The sequence below is a fragment of the Lissotriton vulgaris genome, chromosome 3_1, assembly GCF_964263255.1.
Source record: "Lissotriton vulgaris chromosome 3_1, aLisVul1.2, whole genome shotgun sequence".
Lineage (NCBI taxonomy): Eukaryota > Metazoa > Chordata > Amphibia > Caudata > Salamandridae > Lissotriton > Lissotriton vulgaris.
The window spans coordinates 390955016-390980311 of record NC_141689.1 but is presented as its reverse complement, the minus strand read 5'-3'; the positions used below and the strand labels follow the sequence as shown (position 1 = coordinate 390980311).

The 25296-nt window shown below is 44.1% G+C and overlaps 1 protein-coding gene across 1 annotated transcript in view; it reads left to right on the top strand.

Annotated features, from left to right (window-relative positions):
• Positions 1 to 25296, top strand: part of EMB (embigin) — a 115077-nt gene that overhangs the window by 78579 nt on the left and 11202 nt on the right. The window contains exons 6-8 of the mRNA XM_086960611.1: positions 5493 to 5775; positions 18844 to 18880; positions 18977 to 19056. Coding sequence (XP_086816737.1) covers positions 5493 to 5775; positions 18844 to 18880; positions 18977 to 19034 — 378 coding nt within the window. The 3' untranslated portion in view covers positions 19035 to 19056. The remainder of the gene's footprint in view (positions 1 to 5492; positions 5776 to 18843; positions 18881 to 18976; positions 19057 to 25296) is intronic.

The window sequence follows — 25296 nt, the reverse complement described above, 5'->3', positions numbered from 1 at the left end:
TATACCACTGTGAGTAATGAGAGCTCACATTCTCGGTCTAACTTATCATGTCGAAGATGGGATACTAATAGATTAGGTGGATGGAAGAGAGAAGAAGGGATTACTGTCTGGTGTTTTGTGAATTATTGCTCTGTGTACATACATGAATGTTGATGGATATTAAAAGATTGCAGGATGTGAAGTGACTGCAAGTGGGCCTGTAAAGCGTTGTTGTAAGGAACTATGAGAGACTTCTATAGTATTTGTTAGAGAAAGATAGCACAGATGTGTTTTGTAGTGATAATATGTGTTGCACGTATTCTCTTCTACGATATATCTTCAAAGCACATGGCCTTATTTTCAGTCGTCTTAACAAGTGGGTAAATAACCAGCATTCTGATGTAGGTTCCATGTAATTCAGATGATTTATTTGTTTGAGGCACTAGTTGTAAAGTATATGCATTGATAAGAATGGTCAGTGGTCTCATTGCACAACCAGAAACTTGAATGTGAGGCAGGCAAAGACTTAATACTTTTTGTAGCTCAATAAAATAGCCAGTAATGAGTTGGTTAACGTTAATTAATTCCTGTTTTTCAGTGCCTAATGAGAATAGAGTTTATTGTGTGGGCAATATAAGCTTAGGTATTATTTATAATGATAATTTAGTATATCTGTGGGTCATATAAGAAGTTCTACCTTAGCTTATATAAATTGACTTATGCTTGTGTCAGAAAAACTGAAATTACTAGGTCAATAATAGGGATCTATAGGACAGTCTTATAGGACTATTTAATTACATACTCTATAATTATACTAAATATATTGGGACAGTTGTGTGTAATGTAAGCCACTAGAAAATCCTGTGTCCCATAATTTATTTTAGTAGCCTATAAGAAATGACCTTAATTATTTTCTAAGAATTTCTTGCAAGTCTTTTACTTTGTAATAGGAAACTCACAGTACAACTGTTTATGGGACAGTAAATAATGGAAAACGTCTTTAGGACAAGATAGTAATTAAAATATGCTTGTAACTGGATTTTCACTGCTGTAGGTTTAGAGCCACCTCTGTTTTAAGATCACTATCAATCATTCAGTACTTGCTTCCAGTCTCAGTCGAAGAGACAGGCCTTGATACCCTTCCTGAAATCTATCAGTGATGGTGATGTTCGAAAATGGAGAGGAAGGGCATTCAAGGATTTGGCGGCAAGGTGGGAGAGGGATCGTCCTCCACTGTGGCAGCCTTCGATGCGTGGTGTCTGTGCGACAATGAGTTGAGTGGAGCATAGGTTTCTGGTTGGTTAGTGAAACTTCAGGTAGTGGTTCTTGTATGCCCCCCATGATCTTTGAGGACTTTGTAGGCATAAGATAGAAGCTTGAATTGCCATCTTTTCTGGATAGGAAGCCAGTGGAGGTCTCCCAGGTGCTGGGTGATGTGGTTCCCTTTAGGCAGGCTGAGGATCAGTCTGGCTGCTGCATTCTGGATCATCTGGAGTCTTCTCATGAGTTCTCTGGAGGTTCGTTGACTGCCATTTCATGGTGAGTTTGCTGTCTAGCATGAAGACAAGGCTATGGGCAGGGTCTTTTGATGTGGGTTTAGGTCTGAGTTCCAGTGGCCACCAGGAGTCATTCCAAAGGAAGGTTTGGCTGCCACAAATCAGCACTCAGTTTTTGTCTGTGTTGAGATTCAGGCAGTTATCGTTCATCTAGGCTGGAACGTTCTTGCAGCTGTGGAAGTTGGTTTTCATCGTGGTTGGGTCCGCTGAGAGGATGAGCTGTGTATCGTCCACGTAGGAAATTATGTTGGTGTCATGGGTTCTGATGATGTCTGCTTCCGGCTTAATGTAGATGTTGAAGAGGGTGGAACTGAGGGAAGAAACTTGCAGGATGCTGCAGATGATGCACTTGGGCTGTGTGGTGAAGGGAGGGAGGCAGATGCTCTGTGTGCGTCCCATGAGGAAAGATGCCATCCATCTAAGGGCGTAGTTTTTTCATTCCAATCTGGTGTAGTCGGTTGATGCAATTGTGGTGGGAGACGGTGTGGAAGGCTACTAAGATGTCGAGAAGGATCATGGCGGCTGATTGGCCTGCCTAGTAGGGTGTGGGTATCATCTGTTGTAGCAAACAGGGTTGCCTCAGTCCTATGATTGGCTCTGAATCCTTATTGGGAGGGGTCTAGAAGGTTGCTTGTCTCCGGGTGTTTGGTGAGTTGGTGGTTGATGGCTTTCTTCAAGACTTAGGTGGGAAACTGGAGCAGTGAGATTGGATGGCAGTTCCGGAGGTAGCTGGCGTCTGCAGAGATTTTCTTGAGGAGTGGTGTCACCTCTGCGTGTTTCCAGGCATTGGGGAAAGTGGCTGTGATGATCAATACATCAATGATGGTGGTGAGCTGGTGGCTGATTGCGTCGCTTCCAAGGTTGAAGAGTCGATGGGGAATGGGTCGGTGGACGCTCCCATGAGGCTGGAGTTCATTAAGGCTGTAGTGTTAGATTCATGCTAAACAAAGATGTTTGTTCTATATTTTTACTAGAGAAAAGATACACAAATCAAAGGCTACATTGTCTAGGGTAGCCATGAAATTATGAGTGCAATTTCAAGGTGGGATATTAACCTGTTGAAACATTCTTACTGCCTATTGCTTCCCAAGACTGCATGTGAAATATGTTGAAGGTGATGACAATGAAGAACGTGAGGATTGTCCAATTTCTTTGATGGGTCTTGGTCTGTTGAATAGGGTAGAGGAGTTGCTAGTGAGTGCTGCACAAGAGTGAGAATTGATTAAGAATTTTCTAAGGTGTTGGATTTGGTGGTAGATTGTCTAAGGTGTTGGATTTAGTGGTGTATTTGGATTGCAGAACTATAGGCAGATGACTGGCAAGTTATCAATTGACAGCACTGTTTAACTGAAAGTGGATATATTCATGTCACCAGTTTGTGTCAGGAAGAAAATTATAACCTGCAAAAGACCATCTTGTCATGATAGTGACAAAGAAGAGATTTAAGTGCTGATATTTGGTAGCCTACCATAGATGGAGATGTGAATCATTTGTTTCTGAACTGTTGTCTTTGGAGGATGAGTGACAAAAATATGGTTACTAGATTAACCCAAGTTTGAACTTTGACAAAGTTGCCATCCATTTATTGGAGCTACTTTAGGTTGTGTTATTATATGTAATCTTTTCCTGTCAATAGATGTTTTTCAATCTGAGTGTGTATCATACATCCGTTTTTAAGGCAAAGTGGAATCCGGCCACATAAAGTTGCATTGAATCATGGGCAGGTGAACACCCGGCCAAAAAATATTAGTAGTGGTGGGAATATTTTGTAAAGATTGAGAGGAGTAATATAAAAAAAGCTAATCATGAGAATGAAAATTGTTTCATGAGCTTCTACAGAGTAGCTTCTTTTCTCATTTTTTTTAGTATACTGGCTTGATGTACAAATGGAAAGAAGGTAATGGGGAGGTAATAGAAGTAGGCAGGATGGTGAAAGAATTCTGCCTAGTCAAGACATTTGATCTTTCAAGTACTTATGATAAAATGAAATAAAGCCTAAGAGCTTCGTAGTCTGAGACTGGCAAATCCTAACTTAGTGAATAAAATCAACCTAAAACTATTACTTAGGCATGTTTAATGCCTCTACCAAACGAAAATTAAATTACAGATAACTGAAAGCTGGGTCAAAATAAACTGGATGAACCACATATTCTCACAAATAATCTGTATACTCAACAGCTTTGCAGGAAATATTCCTAACAAAATGTTCACACACAATGACCAACTCCCTTCCAGTCTTCTCAACTGATCTTACTATCCCTTCATTTCTTCCAGTTGTCAGATACAGTTTTCCAGCAAATCTCTCATCACAGCTCTTTCAAGCGTAATTTACATGCGGAAAAGTCAATTGTTTCATTCAAAACCATCTCTTTCTTGTCCATGGCGCACCCAAAATTCTACTAGAGGTCCACAACTATAGCTTGTCCTTTATCACAAACGGCCGATTACTATGGAAGCAAATTGAAACCCAGAAAGTTGTAACTATACTCCATCTGACCTCAACTTTTTTAAACAAATCATTGTCTAGACAGTCCCATCTTTTTTATTGGTGTGGTTATGAGTTCAATTTAAAGATGACTATACAGCAAACACCACCACAAATTCTTATGATAATGTCTTTTTTTATAGAAACATAAGTATACTCTTATGGTTTACAGTATGCTAAAACTTAAATTCTTCTCGTTTCTCAAACTGACAAGGCAAAAGTCACCAGATGTAGTATTTAAATCAATCCATAACCAACCCTGATTCGAGTATCGGCCAATTCCAAATCCTCATCTTTTTTTTGGGCGGAAAGATTTTTATTGCCATTTTCAAAATCACCGTTGCATTAGTTACCTTAGACATGAAAGTCCCCAAACTACAAGGAGAAACATCTCCTAAGTACCTTCCCTCTGGCTATAACATCTCAGTGTGACAAATTCTCATCTTGAGCATAGATCTGATTCAGCAATCATGAATAGGTTAAACACAAACAGGGGTTGCGACAGAAGAATATCTAACAGAGTTAATAACCTGCCCATCAGGATGTAACTGCCTGATATAATGTTGCATAATACTCCACATCCCTGTCAAGTGCTCTGAAGAAATAAAAGGAGACACCTAGCACTTTATGAAAGTTTTTTAATAAAAAGAAAAAATAGATTAATATTAAAAGTTAACATTAAATGAAGGTTTTGGTCTCAGATTGCTAACTACTGGACCAAAATGTATTAAATAATTTTCTGCTTTTTTCAGGATTCCAGTTAAGCACAAATTTTTTGAATATTTTGTCATAAAAAATGTTCTGCTTTCTGTGAGACGGCCATAGAATTTCAGGAGTGATATGTAATCTACACACCCTGGTCAGCATTATGAGTGATCAAGTCCACTTTGATGAAAATGGCCAAAATGGGATTACATGTGGTGTGGCATTACCATACCTTGTATTCCTGGGTGCAGTAATCCCACATATTGTACTGGGGAGAAATCCTCCAGGTCAAATTTAGATGCCTGAAATTATAAGTTCACAATCATCTGTTAATCCCTATTGTATAAAGGACTGCAGGGGTTTCATTTGTAACCCCCCCCCCCAAAGTAATACTGGAATTACAGATATCTCTGGTATCCGTAACATTACTGGGTGTGGTATAACATCTGGCTAGTCATAATGATGGCATATGGGGAGAAAGAAGTCACACTATAACATTCTTGAAATTAGCTACCAGTCATACAAAGCACAACCACAGCAGTGTAGATGCTGGGAGTGAGCTAGATAAACACATTTTGAATGGGGGGCATGACAGTCAGAGCTGCAAGGTGCTTGTACTGTTCCTGTCATGAGATAGCTAATCTCTTGCCAAATGCTATGATATGTGTGCTGAGTAGGTGGTTTGCTTGATAATTGTATGAGAGCTGAGAACACTGCCCTTGGAATTATTGTTTTCCATTCATAATGACCTCTTGTTCTACTTTCAGGTTGCTCTCAATGACTCTCTGATGTCTTCCAAGTATGAAATCACCAGAAAATATGCCAATGAAAGCAAACTCCATATCAAGGAACTTTCTGGAAATGACAGCGGACTCTACTCGTGTGAAGCAGTTTTCCTAGTTGGAAAAAGCCAAGGAAATATCAATCTAAGTGTTCTCAGTTACATGGTGCCTCTCAAACCCTTTCTTGTGATTGTCGCAGAAGTCATAGTATTAGTATCAATCATCTTAGTTTATGAGATGCACAATAAAAAAAAGAAAGCACGCTCAGGTAAGAATTTTCACATTTTAAAGGTTAGTCCTTTTTTTGTTATTCTATTATACTGATACAGAATATCTTACAATCACGTCCAGCCTAGCACTGTTTACCTGAATGACATCAATATCACTAGACAGTATCCACTATGCATCCAACCACAAATACTTTGGCTGGCCACTAAACATTCTGCCACTGATCACCCACCATTTGATTAACATTTCCTGTTACAATTGCCACACAGATTATTTTCACTAAACTAGGATCCATAATACACAGCCAGTTTCATACTCTGAAGCTCTTGGGCTTTACTTCATTTTATCATAACTACTTAAAGAGGTCATTGCGATGATGGAGATACCGTCACCAACAGGCTATGGGTGGTGGTCTACCCGCCATTGGAAGGCCATTCCCCGCCCGCCACATTAGAATGGCAGGCGGTTACGTGGCGGTCAAAAACTCTGACTGCCATGCATCCTACAGGCTCCTTGAACCCGCCGGTGCAGCGGAGGGCCTCCCGACCCCTTGGTGGCGGTGCCTACCATTCACTGCCACAGGTATTATGATGTCCCTTTCCGCCTGCCTGTTCATGGCGGTTAACCTGCAACAGGCAGGCGAAAAAGGGACTTTGGGGGCTCGTAGCACGGCCCACTTACCCCCGGCCCCTAAACACTGGACCTGGGTAGGTGCCCCCTTACATATATCTTGTGTAAAGAAAACAGGAGTGAAAACCCATCAATCTGGTTGGGATTGGGGTAGAAAGATATATGCAATAGACAATATACCAACTGGTATTATTTGTAGACAATTTAACAGGAAATCTATACAGCATTATCCATAAAGGAACAAGGAGACTCAGTTTGATTTTCGTATGTGCTCAAGGCATCATTTATCTCAGCGTATCAAAATTGTATAGGGCAAAAGAAAATACAGTCATATCAGCACTGCAATTAATCAATAACAAGTGACAGCCCAAATTGTACTAGGTGCACGAGTGCAAAGGTCAGTGGCACTACGGCGACGCAAGTGACAGTGAGAGCAGCGTGGACGGTGCAAGGTGCAATGTGAATAAATATATACAACGCGTAAAAACAGAGTGGTATTCAAACAATTTAGTTTTCAATTTTCCAGTTTCTGAGAACCACTGAGTACAGGGCGCCTAAAATCTTGCTGGGGAGTCGACGGCGTTTCGATCCGAGATAATTAGGATCATCATCAGGACTGAGGGGCTGGAAGCAGTGCGTCCGGCAGCTGGTGGATGACAAAGGGGTGTCCCACGGGTTCAAAGCTCTGTAGGGATGCTCGGGGGCAATCAGTTGCTGGGGGACTGTTTCGTCCCGGCTTATATCTTGGATTCCATGGGAGCCTGAGAGCGGCAGTATGATTCAAAGCTGATTGGTTCGTGAAGGACGCGAAGGTTGATCTATGCGTGATAGGGGGCGAAACAGTCGGCGTTATAAATCAATGCCGAGTGGTCCGTAGAGGACGCGGGAATGGATCTAAGCATGACGAGGTAAATGAATCGGTGGTTCTCCGTCCTGCATCTCGTTTGGGTCTGTCCCTGCGGCCCGCGATTCATAGATGACCTGGCTGGGACCGACCTCGCAACCCGAGCTTCCAACGCTGGCTGATGCACCGGCCTGAGAAGTTGTCAGCACCTGATTGCCCCCGAGACTCCCTACAGAGCTTTGAACCCCTGGGACTCCCCTTTGTCATCCACCAGCTGCCGGACGCACTGCTTCCAGCCCCTCAGTCCTGATGATGATCCTAATTATCTCGGATCGAAACGCCGTCGACTCGCCAGCGAGATTTTAGGCGCCCTGGATTCAGTGGTTCTCAGAAACTGGAAAATTGAAAACTAAATTGTTTGAATATCACTCTGTTTTTACGCACTGTATATATTTATTCACATTGCACCTTGTGACGTCCACGCTGCTCTCGCTGTCACTTGCGTCACCGTAGTGCCACTCACCTTTGCACTCGTGCACCTTGTAAAATTTGGGCTGTCACTTGTTATTGATTAATTGCAGTGCTGATATCAACTATAATTTCATTTGCCCTATACAATTTTGATGTACAAAAGGGGGTAGTGATGGACGGAGCATCTGAATCAATCAAACACTCACACCCAGTCAAAAGATCTGGGTTTTATCCATCACCGTTCTTTAGCCCACTCTGCCACCCCAGTTGAGACATGGCTATATGCAAATCAGTCTGACCCTGTGCCTCATGGGAACAGTCCAGCCTGAACTGCCAAGCCATGTCTTCCCTGGACCGGAAACAAGCTTCCGAGGACTGGTTTCTGGCATTCAGCCATCTTCAGCCCGGCTTGCTTGAATCCAGCGGCAAAGTGAGCAAGGGACTCACGTCTGAGTATACCCTGCCACACTTTTGGCGGCCAAAAGCAGTAAAAAAGGGGTGCAGCCTGGCTTGCTTGAATCCAGTGGCAAAGTGAGCAAGGGACTCACATCTGAGTATACCCTGCCACACTTATGGCAGCCAAAAGCGGTAAAAAAGGGGGTGGTGATGGACGGAGCATCTGAATCAATCGAACACTCACACCCAGTCAAAAGATCTGGGTTTAATCCATCACCGTTCTTTAGCCCACTCTGCCACCCCAGTTCAGACATGGCTATATGCAAATCAGTCTGACCCTGTGCCTCATGGGAACAGTCCAGCCCGAACTGCCAAGCCATGGCTTCCCTGGACCGGAAACAAGCTTCCGAGAACCGGTTTCTGGCATTCCAGCCGTCTTCAGCCCGGCTTGCTTGAATCCAGTGGCAAAGTGAGCAAGGGAGTCACGTCTGAGCATACCCTGCCACACTTATTGGCGACCAAAAGCGGTACAAAAGGGGGTGGTGATGGACGGAGCATCTGAATCAATCAAACACTCACACCCAGTCAAAAGATCTGGGTTTAATCCATCACCGTTCTTTAGCCCACTCTGCCACCCCAGTTCAGACATGGCTATATGCAAATCAGTCTGACCCTGTGCCTCATGGGAACAGTCCAGCCCGAACTGCCAAGCCAGGTCTTCCCTGGACCGGAAACAAGCTTCCGAGGAGCGGTTTCTGGCATTCCAGCCGTCTTCAGCCCGGCTGGCTTGAATCCAGTGGCAAAGTGAGCAAGGGACTCACGTCTGAGTATACCCTGCCACACTTATGGCAGCCAAAAGCGGTACAAAAGGGGGTGGTGATGGACGGAGCATCTGAATCAATCGAACACTCATACCCAGTCAAAAGATCTGGGTTTAATCCATCACCGTTCTTTAGCCCACTCTGCCACCCCAGTTCAGACATGGCTATATGCAAATCAGTCTGACCCTGTGCCTCATGGGAACAGTCCAGCCCGAACTGCCAAGCCATGTCTTCCCTGGACCGGAAACAAGCTTCCGAGGACCGGTTTCTGGCATTCCAGCTGTCTTCAGCCCGGCTTGCTTGAATCCAGTGGCATAGTGAGCAAGGGACTCACGTCTGAGCATACCCTGCCACACTTATGGCGGCCAAAAGCGGTACGAAAGGGGGTGGTGATGGACGGAGCATCTGAATCAATCAAACACTCACACCCAGTCAAAAGATTTGGGTTTAATCCATCACCGTTCTTTAGCCCACTCTGCCACCCCAGTTCAGACATGGCTATATGCAAATCAGTCTGACCCTGTGCCTCATGGGAACAGTCCAGTCAGAACTGCCAAGCCATGGCTTCCCTGGACCAGAAACATGCTTCCGAGAACCGGTTTCTGGCATTCCAGTCGTCTTCAGCCCGGCTTGCTTTAATCCAGTGTTTGATTGAAGCGCTGACTCTATGCTCGACCTAAAAAAGTATCTACTCTGTAGGAGCTCATAAAACAAATTTCCAATCTCAAGATTAGCTATTTAATATTACACCTGTAACATCTTGAGAGGCAACCTGTTCCAGGCGAATGACGTTGAGAGGCAAGGGGAACCTGTCAGGCTCCGGTTCTTCCTCCGGTTGCATCTGGGGACCCTCCCACAGACAAGCCCAGGCAGCACGAGGTTCACTCACCGGCAACATGGGAGCCACGCCCACACTCAGGCACAGGCTTGCCTGACTTCCTTCTCCGGTTCTGCTACCTCTGGCCTGCCCCACCCTAGGTCAGGCTTTCCTCTCCTGACTTTTGGTTTGTGGGGAATTACGGAGCGAGTTCTCTGTCAACTTTTAGAAAACAGCACAACTTCTTGTGTGGAGCCTGTTGGGCAATCATGCCCCACAAGCCCCCGTCTCGGGTCCAAGCCATTAGCTTCAAAAGTGCCCACCACGTGCTGCTGGTGTATGGGCACAGAGCTGAGGTGCCCAGTAAGGGCAAGTGCTCCTCGTGCTCCAGAGTGATGCACCAAACACATCGCTCACCAAACGCTGCTGCGGGTCAAGCCCATGCCAGGGCCTCAATTGTCAGACCTCACGCTGCAGGATCCGGTTGTAGCACATATGACTCCACCTCCCTATCTCACCAACACGCCAGTACATATAACACAGCGGGTTCGAGTGATAGAGCGAGGGAATAAATAAGAAAACAAAACAAGGAGGGGACGGAAGGGGACTGCAGGGAAGGGATGGCTGAAAGACAAAAAACAACAGGCACACCGGTTATAAATGCTCACTGAAAATCCCTACTCTTGTATGCCTTATCACAACTGGTAAAAAGAGTTTCACCTTTCCTGAAGCTATGCGCTCCACCTTCCCCTGTGTTTTCTGATATGAAGAACAGCAATGATAGTCCCTATGAAACAAATAACACCCGTTACTCACAGTTACTCATAAGATCATGTGGTTAAAGCCCTCTAGTATTATATACACCTACCCCGCCTTGTGTGTTTCAGTGCTCAAAGAAAAACAAGTGTCAAGTTCCAAAATTGTGAATCAAAAACCAAAGTCTGTCTCTTTAAGGCTAATTCCTTCCTTCAGGAATGCCCAAACTATAATCCTTAAGTAAAAGCGGTAAGTTGCAGCTTCCTACTACTGACTTCCGATCTTAATTATAATATCACTCTCCTTGGATAACCAGCTCCAAACACGGCAAGGTGTAGGCTTATCCCACTGCCCTCCGCTTTGGCACTTGCACAAATAAACACTAGTGTTACTCTTCGTAACGGCAGCGAGCAGGAGGAACTCCCACTACACCCCGCTCTCACTTTTAATCCAAAACACGATTCGCCGTGCACAAATGTCCCTTTAGGAAAGTCTGCTCAATTGTTCGAGCTGCGCGTTGTTTTCACACACGCCGCTCGTTAACTCACAGTTACGAAGCCGCTTTTTTGGCGTCTCTGTCCGTTGTCCGCTCTTAGCGAAATGCTCTCCTTTCTCGTCTCCGTTGCGGGCAAACCTCTGAAACTCCAAGGAAACCAAAAAGGAATACTCCAGATGCGCGTCCAACGCGCTACTCGATCAAAATTCGAGTAAACAAAATCCCAAGCTTTCTCCTCTTGCGCAGGCAAACGATAACGCAAGGGAAAAAACAAACTCTCTATAAACTCTCTCTTTGACTCCCCGAATAATCCAGCACCGTATCTCACAGAGGTGGTTCCAAAGTACTGTGGTTACAAAATCACGAACAAAATGGGGATGGTCCTCCCTACCTATATAGAACCACGCCCCTTCTAAGGATTCTGGGAGATGTAGTTCATTGGTAGGGTAGGCGCTTTTGGAGGATCCTGACAGTATGTCCCCGTCCCTAGCGCCTTCTAGGGCCAGGCGTAGCAGGAACCCTCTGACGAAAAGACAGCACCTTCCCGGGAGCAGGCACCTCGGAACAGCACACCCCTTGCATGTACTCCTCCTTGACCTTGTTCAAACACCCCTGCACCCCGTTGTGAGCCATCTGCAGTATTAATTCCTTTTCCTCAACTGATGGCTGGAACTGGAGATCAAAAGGAATACCAACCGGCAAAGTGTTGGCGTCAATTCCGGAATTAGCTAGGAAGGGGAACCTTCCAGGGGGGCTATGCCACGCATTTGTACTAGACCTCTCTGCCCACCTCATGCAATTAACCTTCCCTGTAGGAATGATAGACTGTTTATCATCCCCTCCCTCCTTGATTGGCAGTATCTGTCGGGTTAATGTTTCTGTCTTCTGACTACTCAACCCAGGGCGGACGGCGACCACCTCTTTCTTTGCCAATGTGGCCACCCTGAACTGACATGCAACTACCGCTAAAGGTGAGGATGCATCAGACACCAGATGTTCCTGACAATACCCAGACAAAAAATGTACTGTTCGAGTTCTCCAGTCTATGGAAGGGTTGTGGTACGTAAACCACGGCATCCCCAATATGATCTCGTATTGGGGAGCTTCTATGATGTTCAAAGTGATCTTTTCCTCATGTCTCCCTTCTGACACATCTATTGACAACATTACCTCAGCTGTCTTCTCAACTATTAAACCTGATTTTATAGGTTGTCCATCTACTGCCAAAACCTCCTCTGGTATATCTCTAGGTACTCTAGGTATCGCTAAGCGAGACACTAACCCATTATCAATAAAATTACCTGTGGCTCCTGTGTCCAGCATAACCCTAACTTGATGACTTTTTTGCTCATACTCTAAGGACATGTTAAGAACCAGGTGAGACTCATTCACTCCTATACCAGGTGAAGATAGGGAAGTGAGTCTCCAATCAGGTATCACTTTATCTCGGGATGAAGGTGCTAACAAGTTGTCTGTCTCCCTTCCCATAGTGGAAACAGCTATTCTTTTATTCTTGTTCCAACTCGAGGGGTTTTGGGGCTTAGAAGGGCATTCACGCACGTAATGCCCTTTTTTGTCACAGTACATACAAAGACCGTGTACTCTTCTGCTTTCTTTCTCTTCATTGGACAGAGGGGATCTAATAGCTCCTATTTCCATAGGTTCTGTCCCGTCTGCCGATGCCTCTAGAGCTCTAGGAGGGGAACTCACTATACTATTGTAACCCCTGTCCCATTTTCTTCTATCCCCACTCAGCTCAGTCAGCCTACCATCCAATCTCAGGACCAAGTTCACCATATCTACACAAGTGGTGGGTTGAGGATCTATGTAGGCCACAGCGTTCTTCAATTCCTCCCTCAATCCCTGATAAAATAAAGACATCTTCTTACTCTCTGGCCAATCTGTTTCAGCTATCAACCTATTAAACGTAGTTAGGTAAGTTATCAAGTCACTCCTACCCTGACGCAGAGATAATAGCTCCTTATCTGCGCTGAAGTTGGTGGCCCTCCTGTCAAAGACTTTCTCAAACTCGTCCCTGAACGCAGTCCAGTTAGACAACATTGCATCATCTCTTTTCACCAAAGGTCCTGCCCAATTGGCGGCGTCTCCCACCAGATAGGAGATAGCAAACGCCACCCTAGAATGGTTAGTAGGAAAGGAGGCGGGTTTACAGGAGAAATGAAGTAAGATTTGAGTCATAAAGGCTTGCGTTTTGCGTGGATCCCCCCCATACCGTTCAGGAGTGGCTAAGGGAATAGGGGGAGGAACTGTAAACTGAATCTGTGAAGGGCCGGTAGAAAAAGGGTTCTTGGATAGCTGTTCTACCCTATCCTTAAGAAGCACAGCCTCCGCCTTGGACGCAGCCAATTCTTGTTGGACCACAACCAGAGCCCTCAACACATCATCCAAGGTGGCCATATGTACCCCAACCGGACCAGGCAGAATGCAATTCGTGGGTTCGTGATTCTGTCAGACCTCACGCTGCAGGATCCGGTTGTAGCACATATGACTCCACCTCCCTATCTCACCAACACGCCAGTACATATAACACAGCGGGTTCGAGTGATAGAGCGAGGGAATAAATAAGAAAACAAAACAAGGAGGGGACGGAAGGGGACTGCAGGGAAGGGATGGCTGAAAGACAAAAAACAACAGGCACACCGGTTATAAATGCTCACTGAAAATCCCTACTCTTGTATGCCTTATCACAACTGGTAAAAAGAGTTTCACCTTTCCTGAAGCTATGCGCTCCACCTTCCCCTGTGTTTTCTGATATGAAGAACAGCAATGATAGTCCCTATGAAACAAATAACACCCGTTACTCACAGTTACTCATAAGATCATGTGGTTAAAGCCCTCTAGTATTATATACACCTACCCCGCCTTGTGTGTTTCAGTGCTCAAAGAAAAACAAGTGTCAAGTTCCAAAATTGTGAATCAAAAACCAAAGTCTGTCTCTTTAAGGCTAATTCCTTCCTTCAGGAATGCCCAAACTATAATCCTTAAGTAAAAGCGGTAAGTTGCAGCTTCCTACTACTGACTTCCGATCTTAATTATAATATCACTCTCCTTGGATAACCAGCTCCAAACACGGCAAGGTGTAGGCTTATCCCACTGCCCTCCGCTTTGGCACTTGCACAAATAAACACTAGTGTTACTCTTCGTAACGGCAGCGAGCAGGAGGAACTCCCACTACACCCCGCTCTCACTTTTAATCCAAAACACGATTCGCCGTGCACAAATGTCCCTTTAGGAAAGTCTGCTCAATTGTTCGAGCTGCGCGTTGTTTTCACACACGCCGCTCGTTAACTCACAGTTACGAAGCCGCTTTTTTGGCGTCTCTGTCCGTTGTCCGCTCTTAGCGAAATGCTCTCCTTTCTCGTCTCCGTTGCGGGCAAACCTCTGAAACTCCAAGGAAACCAAAAAGGAATACTCCAGATGCGCGTCCAACGAGCTACTCGATCAAAATTCGAGTAAACAAAATCCCAAGCTTTCTCCTCTTGCGCAGGCAAACGATAACGCAAGGGAAAAAACAAACTCTCTATAAACTCTCTCTTTGACTCCCCGAATAATCCAGCACCGTATCTCACAGAGGTGGTTCCAAAGTACTGTGGTTACAAAATCACGAACAAAATGGGGATGGTCCTCCCTACCTATATAGAACCACGCCCCTTCTAAGGATTCTGGGAGATGTAGTTCATTGGTAGGGTAGGCGCTTTTGGAGGATCCTGACATCAATACCTAGGACTCCTGCGGCGCCCAAAATCCAGTGAGGCAGAGCTGGGCTCAGGCAGGACAGCACATAGGGACCGCCAGGAGACAGCAGCTGGGTCCCCCGGTGGTTTCTCCTCATGCCCAGCAGTATTTCAGGTCCAAGCAGGTAACCAACCAACATGGGGTCACAACCTCTATATTTATGCTGCCAATGTCTTTGTTCTCCCCATGGCACAGGGCTCTGGGCCCGGTCTAAACCAGTTCTGGGGGCCCTTGAAAACATATTTACAGTGCACAACGACCTCCTTTGTTAGTGTAGGCTCTGGTCCCAGACACACCACAGGGGGCGGAGCCAGCATTGTGTAATGCAGGCCCAGATGCTACTCCTCCCACTACTCCAAATGCAGATCGGCCTTTCCGTCTAGTGCTGACTCACAAAGCCCCTCTGGAGCCACTGCACCCGCCCAGCCTCTGTCATCCAGAGCCAGACATGCAATACACAACAGGCAGGCACAAAGACACACAGCACACAGAAATGCCCACTTCTAAAAGTGGCATTCCTAAAATAGTGATAATAAATCTGCGAACACCATTACGCAGCGTTGATTACCATTAGTCCAAACACACCAAACTTGATCACGCTACTCCTCTCATGTCAAGAATTACCACTAAAACGCATATCAGGGAATCCCCAATGCATTTCTATGAGAGGTCAGCCTCACAGTAGTGAGAAACCAAAATTGCTGTTTGTCACTGCCAGGATATGCCACACAGTTAAGGCACAACCCCTACCTTTTGCATACAGCACATCTTGCCCATAGGGCTTGCTAGGGTCTAACTTAGGGTTGACTAATAACTGATATGTAGTAAAAGAGGAGTCACAGACGTGGCACCCACTTTACATGCCATGTCACAGTGGCAGTAAACTGCACGTGCAGACCCTGCAATGGCAGAGGCCTGAGACAGGATTGAAAGGCTACTTTGGTGAGTGGCGCACGCAGACCTACAAGCCCACCAGTAGCATTTACTTTACTGTCCCCGGGTATATGAGATACCACTTTACAAGGGACTGATAGGTAAATTAAATACACCATACAGGTGTAGACCATACAGGTGTAGACCAATCTTACCAAGTTTACCATTGAGAGCACATGCACTTCAACACTGGACAGCAGTGATAATGTGCTCGGAGTCCTAAAACCACCAACACCAGGTCAGACAAAATACCAGGAAGAAGGCAAAAAGTTCAGGATGACCTGCAAAAATGGCCAAGTCCAACAGTTACTTAATGCTTTAAGGTATCCTTTTAACATAAAGTACCATACATTGACATGTGCTTGTATTAACGTGTAATTGCACTGGAATATAATTTACCTGCTGGGTATGTATAAAGGGAAACCAAGTATAAGATTGAATTCCCAAGTGAGTATAATGTCAATAAAGAAGCTTGATCAGTTTCTTCATTGCAAAAATATAACTCTTTATTTCAAACAGTACATGCAAAGCATTGGCCAATGTGTTTCGTTCAATTGTTGAACTTCGCCAGGGCTTAAAAGAGTATGACATAAAAAACATAAATGCACTAATTATGTGAATAGTGACAGACACAACGTACACTACTAAAGAACATCCTATACGCTTACATGACACTGGAAAGAACTGTGGGTGCATAGTAAATACACATACAATGCATTTTGTGAATCGTGATAGATAAAATATACAATACTAAACATATTCCTATGTGATCATTCTACATGACACTGAACATGTGAGTGCATAAAAAAGACATATATGACACATAACAATTGATAAAAATCTGTGTTGCCACACACGATGGCAACATTGTAACTTAAATACACACTTTCTATATCCCTCATTGTGTAGGTGTACATATACACAATAAGGGATACAGACCAAGCCTCCAGCATATCCCCCTTTTTTATCTATATAACGAAGTTCAACAATTGAACGAAACTCGTTGGCTGATGCTTTGCATGACTGTTTGAAATAAAGACTTATATTTTTGCAATGAAGAAACTGATCAAGCTTCTTTATTGACATTATACTCATTTTGGAGTGCACCGCTCCAGTGTTCTCAAAGTACTGTGTGTCTGCTTGGCAGTTGGCATCCCACAGTGGCGGGTGCCGGAGCTGAATGTGCACACCGGTTCTTACTATATTACTAAGCTATCACTTGGGAAACACACCGAGGAGGTGCGGCCATTGGAGTCCGCCGTTGGTTCTCTTTTCTCATCCATGCATATTGTGTATTAATGTACCTATGGCATGGAAACTAAATGCCATCTGTGACCATAGTGTGTATTTTCAAAAAGGTTATAGTGCCATGTATCACTGCAGTGCATTTAAACACCAGCCCAGCTACGGTGTTCTAGCTGAGCTGCAGTTTAAATGCATGGTGGGTAAATTGCCTTTTCCATGTAGAAAAAGCCTACTATAAATCACTCCTAAAGTGAGCGTTGTAAGCCCTCAGGGCTAGATGCCAATACATAATAATAGCACAGATTACAGTGTGCTCTTACAGTGAAGTAAAACTCAAAAGCTGTGTTGCGGTGTAAGGGTTGCTAGACTTTTCTTCGCCTAGATGATTTTAAAATAATTATTTATTTTATCTGCTGGGATGAATGCTGGAAAGATGCTTCTAATTTATTACTTACTTAATTTTAATAACCTGATTTAATATTGAAATGTGATTATGCCAGCTTTGTATAATTGTGCTTATGCTGCCCAAACCAAAATTGGTCAAAACCAGTTCTGTCACTCATCACACCTACAGACCTAATATATACATCTTTAGTTGGGAAATGAACAAGTCTGGCTTGGATTAAAATTGCCTACTTCTGAACATAGGAAGTGCAAACTGCTGACCACTTAGCAGGGATTAGCTATCTTGGAGTGGTCAGGAATGGTTGCCGTAACAAAAGGCAACTTTAGCACTATCAGCTTTGACTTAAAAATGACAGGGAAGGCTTTTCTTATTCACTATCCTTGACCATCGTTGATAGCCGGGGTCCAGTCACAGCACTAGAAAGAACCAGAGCAGAGGTCATTTAAATAGGGAAGTTTATAAGGAGCTGAGAACATGCCTTTCTAGTAGCAACTGGTTTCAGACTTCTTGAGACAGGCGCTGGTGGCTAATTTTATAATACGGCAAAGAGGAAGTGCTTCAAAAGGAGGTGGCAGCTAAAAAATAGGAAGTTCTGGGTGGAACAATAAATATGGCCACCTCAAAACATTTCTGGACCAGGGAGGACTCATCTACAGATTTTTAACTTAAACCTGCACTTTACCGAATGCACACATAGGTTTTGGCTTCCTATTAGCCCATACCCCAAGGTTAATTTTCACCAGTCTGTCAGTAAATTTATAATCATTTAGACAAAGTCTTGTGGTTTTAACAAGATATGTACATTCTGAGCAGCAGGTTGGTTCTTTAGTTTTATTTGTATCCTATAGTGGTTGACATGAAGCCAAAAGGGTGCATTGCCTTATTTTCCAATATTTAAATTTACCCTAAGAAGTTAACTAGTAGACACATATTAGGTATCTATACCTAGGCGCGTGATTGTTAGTTGGTATAGGTACTTGCACTTAATTGCTACATAGCAAATTGACTAGATCAAATTCAATCAGATGGTTGATGCACAGAGAGTAGCATTTTATGAACAGTTTCTAGGATGTTTTAAGTCAATATGAATTGCAATTGCTTTTTATATTATGTATTGTAAACTTCAGCGCTAGGACACCCTCGGGCAGCAGTCGAGCTCTACAAAACTCCTTCACTTCACTTCACTTCAATGTTTTAATTATTATAGCATATATTGCTGAACAATACATTCTTTGCTATTGTTTTATATTCTTACTTTTAAACTGTTAGTAATGCCTGAACTTAACATCTTACTCTATGTATTACCCCCTGCTTGTGTAATAGCCACCAGGGGTTGAACAGAGATTATCTCACACTTTTTTGACCTAACCGGAGGTGTTTATTGGGTTGGTATAGGTGCCTCCCCCAAAATTATTAACCTCTTTCCTGACATTGGCATTTAAATCTGCCAATGTATCTTTATTACCTAGGTCATAAATGAGCGTGATATGTTTACATATTTACCATAGTCATGTTATCCTGTATTGTTTTATCACAGGAGAGGACGAAAAAGAAGCCGAACAAAGTGTACATCTGTATGTATCCATTTTTCTTTAATATTTTTTTCTCGTAATTTGTCAAAGTAAACGTATTTCAATTCAGTTTTTAATATATTTATGTTTGACTTACAGAAAACCTGAAGATACAAATGGTGTAGAAAGTGATACCACCAGGCAGAGAAAGGTTTAAATGTGTAAGAGACTACCAATTGGTAAGATACTTGAAACATTACTTCTTTTTTATCCTTGTTTGTTAACGTATTCCATTTACTTTTCTCTGTTTCTCTGGAAAAATGTTTTGTTCCACATCCAAGAGAAAAATAGGCCAAACAAAACATAGCTATATGTATTGTAGACATCAATTATATATTTATTTCCAACTTTTAAAAGAGCACATTTCAGTTATTTCTGTTCAAAGTCTAGATGTGTGAGCTCTATTTTAGAAACCCTTTCCATTGATAAAGTCACATGATTGGCTTTCTTGAATAGAAAATCATTTGTAAATGCCCTCATTTTTGCCCCTTCTTCATTGGTTGTTGGACCAGACAGCCTTAGGGTGGCCTTACCCCAAACATTTTGCCTTCCCCCTCCTATTTTTCTGAATTTGCTTTTGCTGGCTTTAGGACTCTGTGCACTTTACCAAACCTAACCAGTGCTAAAGTGCTTATGCTCACTTCCTAAAACATGGTAAAATAGGCTCACACCTCATTGGCATATTTACATTACTTATAGGTCACTAGTAAAGTAGTATGCCCTATCCTTAGGGCCTGTAAATTAAATGCTACCATGTGCCTGCAGCACATATTGTGCCACCCACTTATGCAGCTCCTTAAAACATGGCCCATGTCTGCTATTGCAGCCTGAAAGCAGTTTTAAATGTCCAACTCGACTTGGCAAAATGATCCCCTTGCCAAGATTTAGAATCCCCTTTTATTATGTATGTCACCCTTAAGTAGGCCCTAGCCAACCCATAGGGCAATGTGCATTAGGTTAGACATGCACGTTTAAATTTAGCATGTCCTAGTTGTGAGAAACTGATACATTTGTTTTTTACTACTGTGAGGTCTACGTCTCTGAAAGGATAGCCTTGGGTTGCCTTATTAAATTTAATAAGTGCTAACTTGTGATTAGGCATGGGTAGGAAGTTAATGTTTGGCGCCTAGGAAATTGTAATTTAAAATATGCTTTAATGGTAAAGTCAGATTTCAAGTCAAAATTTTGAAAATGCCACTTAGAAAGTTGGTATATTCCTTCCCTTACCATTTTGTGCCTGCAGCATGTTTCTGGGTTACATGACTGGGTGTAGTTGGCTGGAGCACTTTGTTTATTTCTCACACATAGCCACATAATAGAGGGATTAACACAATAGAACGGCTGGTAGGGCTATCACTGGCATGATGACGCTGCAGAGCTGGGCAAAGCCTCTCTTACAAATCAATAGGTTGTGTCCTGCATTGGGCCTGTAGTCAGCTTGGAGCCAGGGCAAGGGAGGCAGGACATTACAAGCACTTCAAAAGAAAATCTCTAGAAACTTCTCCTATTTCAAAGAAGGCACTAGATATAAAAAAAACTCTCAGAGCCACTCTTCAGCTCACTTTCTGGACCTGAAGAAGGGCTCTCAGAGGATGACTGCTGCTGTGGCCAGCTCTATAGTTCAAAAGACTGCTTTGGTGCCCTTGGAAGGACTGCTGTGCCGCTTGAAGCCTGCATTGAACTCTCAGAATCCGTTCCTGCTGATTGAGCCCTGTTACACTTTTTAAACCCAGGATACCAGAGGGACTCCAAGGATTACTTGACTGGCCTACTTATCAGAGCATCAGGGATTGAAAAGGCTCCAACCATCTTTAACCTGCACCTGGACCCAGCCTGAGTGTCCAAGTGGTGCCTCTGCGGTCCTGGGCCCTTGGTAGTGGTGCTAAAGGAGGCCAGATAGCCAAAAGCCAAACTAATTGGCTAAAAAGTGTTCTGAGAACCGAGAGGACACTGCAACCTACCTCCTTGTCGATCCATAAAAGTGCATTGCGGGTTGGTCTGACTTAGCAGCACCTCCCACTACCTTCTTCTCTGTAGCAGCAAATTCTATTCAGCTGTCCTTCCCAGTTGGGGTATCTGGTTTTATGTTGTCTCATCGGCTACAGCCTCCAGCTTCATCCTGCTGGAGATTTTCAACTTCCCAAACAAATTAAGTTCAAATGTTGAAATCTTTACCAGCACTTCTTCCAGGGGCTCCCCCGACGACGAGGCTTCCTCCTTGGACACCACCTGCATCCTTGCCCCACTGAACTTTACTATCTCAGACATTTATCCCCCAATTATTTTTAAGTCTGAAGGCAACAGCAGCCGGGCTGATCCACTTCTTCTATTTGACCCATGCACCATCGCGGTCAGCTTTATTTTTCAACTTTCATCCAAGCTTGTGTGACTAAATGGCCGCGGTTGGAGCTTTGATTAGGCACTAGATTCTACCTTGAACTTTAAAAATTCATAACTCTGGGATCGAGGCATATGAGCTGCATATCATATGCTGTGTATAGATCGCCATCTAGTGTTGGATCCGGATGTTTGCACTTTGTTTGTCTTCGAAGAATTCTTTCCAGTCACGAGGTTGGTGACTCCTCCTTTCAGTGATAGTGCGCATGGGCATCAACTTCATTGTTAGATTGTTTTTCCGCAGAGGATGATACTGGAGTTAGTAAGAGTAGTAAAAGTAGATTCCATGAATGCATGTATCTAAGTAAGATGTTACTGCAACACGTATAGGTACCCGGGGAAGCGGGTGGGCGCATATGACTCTACAGCTCTATATGCCAAGAACAGATGCATACTGGGTAAGTAGCATTTTCGGTTCGAAACAAATGAGCTGTGGATCATATGCTGTGCATAGACTACATAGCAGTTATTTCTCAAGGCGGTATCTGTTGCAGTGGTTTGAAATAGTGTTTGTAAAACTGCCTGGCCCACTCTAGCTTGTTGTCTTGCTAACACATCTACACAATAGTGTTTTGTGAATGTGTGAGGTGTAGAACATGTTGCAGCTTTGCATATGTCATCTATGGGTATATTTCCTAAAAATCCCATAGAAGCCTTCAGTTTGCATGTAGAGTGTGCTCTAGGTGGAACTGTTAATGTTCGCTTTGCTTTTGCGTACCATATTTGAATGCACTTGACTATCCACCTTGCAATACCTGATTTTGATGTGGGATTGCCTTTGTGTAGTGGAGCAAAAGCAACAAAAAGTTGATTTGTGTTATGGAAAGGTTTTGTCCTTTCTATGTAATAAAGCAATGCTCTATTCACATCTAATGTGTGGAGGGCACGTTCTGCCACTTGATCTGGTTGAGGAGAGAACACTGGTAACTCAACAGATTGATTCATATAAAAAACAGAAATGACTTTGGAAGGAATTTAGGATTAGTCCAGAGAACCGCTTTATTTTGGTGCATTTGTAAAAAGGGTTCTTCTATAGTTAATGCCTCCAGTTCACCCACCTTCTGCGTGATGTGATACCCATGAGGAAAGCAGTTTTCCATGTGGCTCTACAGCTCTATATGCCAAGAACAGCTGCATACAGGGTTAGTAGCATTTTCCTTCTACCGATTGGATTTTTAGGTCTCGACTATTTATCACTTAGTGAAAAATGGACGAGAGTATTGAGGGCCAAATAAGCTTTGAAACCAACAGCTGATTTGCCACAGTGCATGTGCTCCGTGCGCGTTCACAAACCAGCTACGTCACAAACCACCATCTGTCTCTCAGTGCCTCGCACACTTCAAAGGCTCCGCTCCCCGCCTGCACTTCACACTCTCCGACTTCCCCTCCCACCTCCCACGGCCGCTCTTCCTATTCACGTGCTCGCACATCAAAGGCTGCTGCTCCCCCGGGCGCCATTGCTTGTTTTTATTTACTGTGATGTCAGCTTCACTTGCAGGCACGCACACGTCTTATTTTTATTGCCGAGCGGCGCCAATGCTTGTTTAGCGTTGGTATTACCAGGAAACGCTGTCTGACGTGAACAGCAACTCATTTGTTAAATGCCCCTTAATCTTAAACGGTACCAAACAAGTACACTTACAATTCGAGTTGGTTAAGCACACCCGACAGCCATTGACTGCTCTCCAGCCATGTGTTAGTCACTGGCACACTCTAGCGAACAGCCCATCCCCGCCCCAATTGCCCGGCTGAGGAGGAAGGCTGCCAGCTCTGTTGGCCGCCACACCGCCCTGCAAGCGTCTCTCGAGGCGCATAGCCTGCCGTTCCTCGGGGAGTGGAACAAATGGATGCTTGCTCAGCCCGGGGAATACCGTCCAAGCCTCTGCCCATTAGGCTTTCCGCTCCATTAGGGCAAGTCTCGCAGGTCTCCCAGCTCCCTTCAACATCAGCCTCTCCCACCTGAGGTCTTGCCTGCTGTGGCCTTCCACACCAGGACTTTCTCGACTACCAACAGCTAAATCTGTTAATGTGCATACTGACGTAATCCTTCGCCGGCCTCATCTCATTGCTACACTTCACTGAAGCTAAAGTATTTACATTGTGCACTAATCCCCTGAGCCAGAGGAGCTCCCGGGATCCCTGTGTTTGTTTTACACAGAACTTCTACTTCACGAGAAGCTAGTCTACCAATGATGGTCTAACGTAACCATTCCTAAGTAGATTGCATTTCAATGGGCTTCACATAAAGTCGTTTTTATTTTGTATTTGTAACCATGCACCTCTTAAACATTTAATGTGCTTGTCGAGTGAGTAAATTAACCGAAAAATTAGTAGGAAGTCAGAAGTTAGTTTTCTTGCTTTTACAAATTTTTCCTGGTTAGTCGAGAAACCTGCAGGTTTGGCGTGGGATGGCAGAAAAGAAAATGTAGCCTATTATGCCATTTCAGTTTTTGCATGTCATTTTCCATTATTTAAATGAGCATAAATTTGTGATACGATTTAAACAATGACTTTTATAGTGTCACATATTTTACCCAGATTCTGCCATGACTGCTGTTTGCTGGTTCACCCACTCCAGTTTTGATTAAACGCAGACTACGGAATGCTACGGAAAATATTCCTGCTAAAAATAGGCTGTAAACGTGCAACTTTAATTGGATGGACTGCTAAACTCTATAAAGAAACGGATGAACTGTGACCTATCTAAGGCAGCAGCTGCATGCTTAACTGCAAGGACGCTGGCCCAAAAGCCCAGGGTTTTCAGTGACCGCCAAACCCCATCTGCTTCTTTTCTTACTCGCATTAAGACACATGGCACCCTTGCTACACCACCGGCCTCAGGCTACTGCAGATTTACTCTATTCCCTGTAGCAGGATTTTGCATCCCTCTTGTCAACCTGTAGCACTGACACCTGTGGTTCCGGAAGCTAGCCTAATGATGGATATCATCTTTGTAACATTTATTTATTTTGAGCAACCTAACCTATGTGTTCCCCTGGTTGCCACATATGCCCCCTACCTCATGTGTATGCACCCAACATACTTTTGGCTTTCTTATGTGCCTTAGCCAGAGCTCGGGTTTCCCCAAGCATGAGATGCAGATTTAACCACCATTTCCTTCCGGAACTGAGCTGGTTTAAAGTACCTTTTGGTGCTGGGTTCTTTTACAGGGGTGGCCCGTCAACTAGGCCAGTTTGAGAAGAAAGAGGGACTTGTGGTGGTGTCATGACAGACACAGGACGCAAGCACCATTGACTGCCTCCACCATGTCGGTGCTGTGGCATATCGTGACATGTTTGGTTGGCCTTTGCGTTTTACCTTCTACAGTTTTGTGAAGGAATGGGACAGAGTCACTAAAATCTCTGGAGTTGCACTTCCGCCTGGCCTCACACCCCATCCCCATATGTTCATTCCCTCCCTCTCACTCGCTCAACCGCCCCCACCCCCCCCAACCAGGCTCTTGAAGCGGCGCTCCGCAGGTCATAAACAGGACCATCTGCTGCACTCCTAGAGAAAGGTCATGCTTGACAATACCCTCGGAAAGGCAGAAGCCACGAGCTTACATGTTTGTATGTGTAACTAATTAGCTGAAACCCTGTGAATATCTTAATGATAGTGTCTTACATTGAAGGTCTTGAAGTCAATCATTAATTCATAATGTTTCCTATCATGTTTTTGGATTGCAGTCATGGCAGCAACACGCTTGTCATTTCTCCTATCCTTCGTTCTGGTGTTACTCTTTCCCTTCCCTTTGGTTGCTTTCTTCTTTGTTTTGTTAATGTTGCGAGGCTTATATTTCTGGCATCCTTCCCTAAGCGCGTCCTGCGCTGCAGTCCAGATGAGGTCAGTGAGAAGCGTACAACCGCAATTGCTTAATCAACATATTTCGAGGGCAGTGCCCCTCAGACCTCCAACACACTAGTGGTGTTGGGGGAATACATGGAAGTTGCAAATACAAACAGCAGTCCCTTAAACAGACTGGGGGCTGCCCGGTGAACCAGGGGCAGCGTCTGGCTCACCTC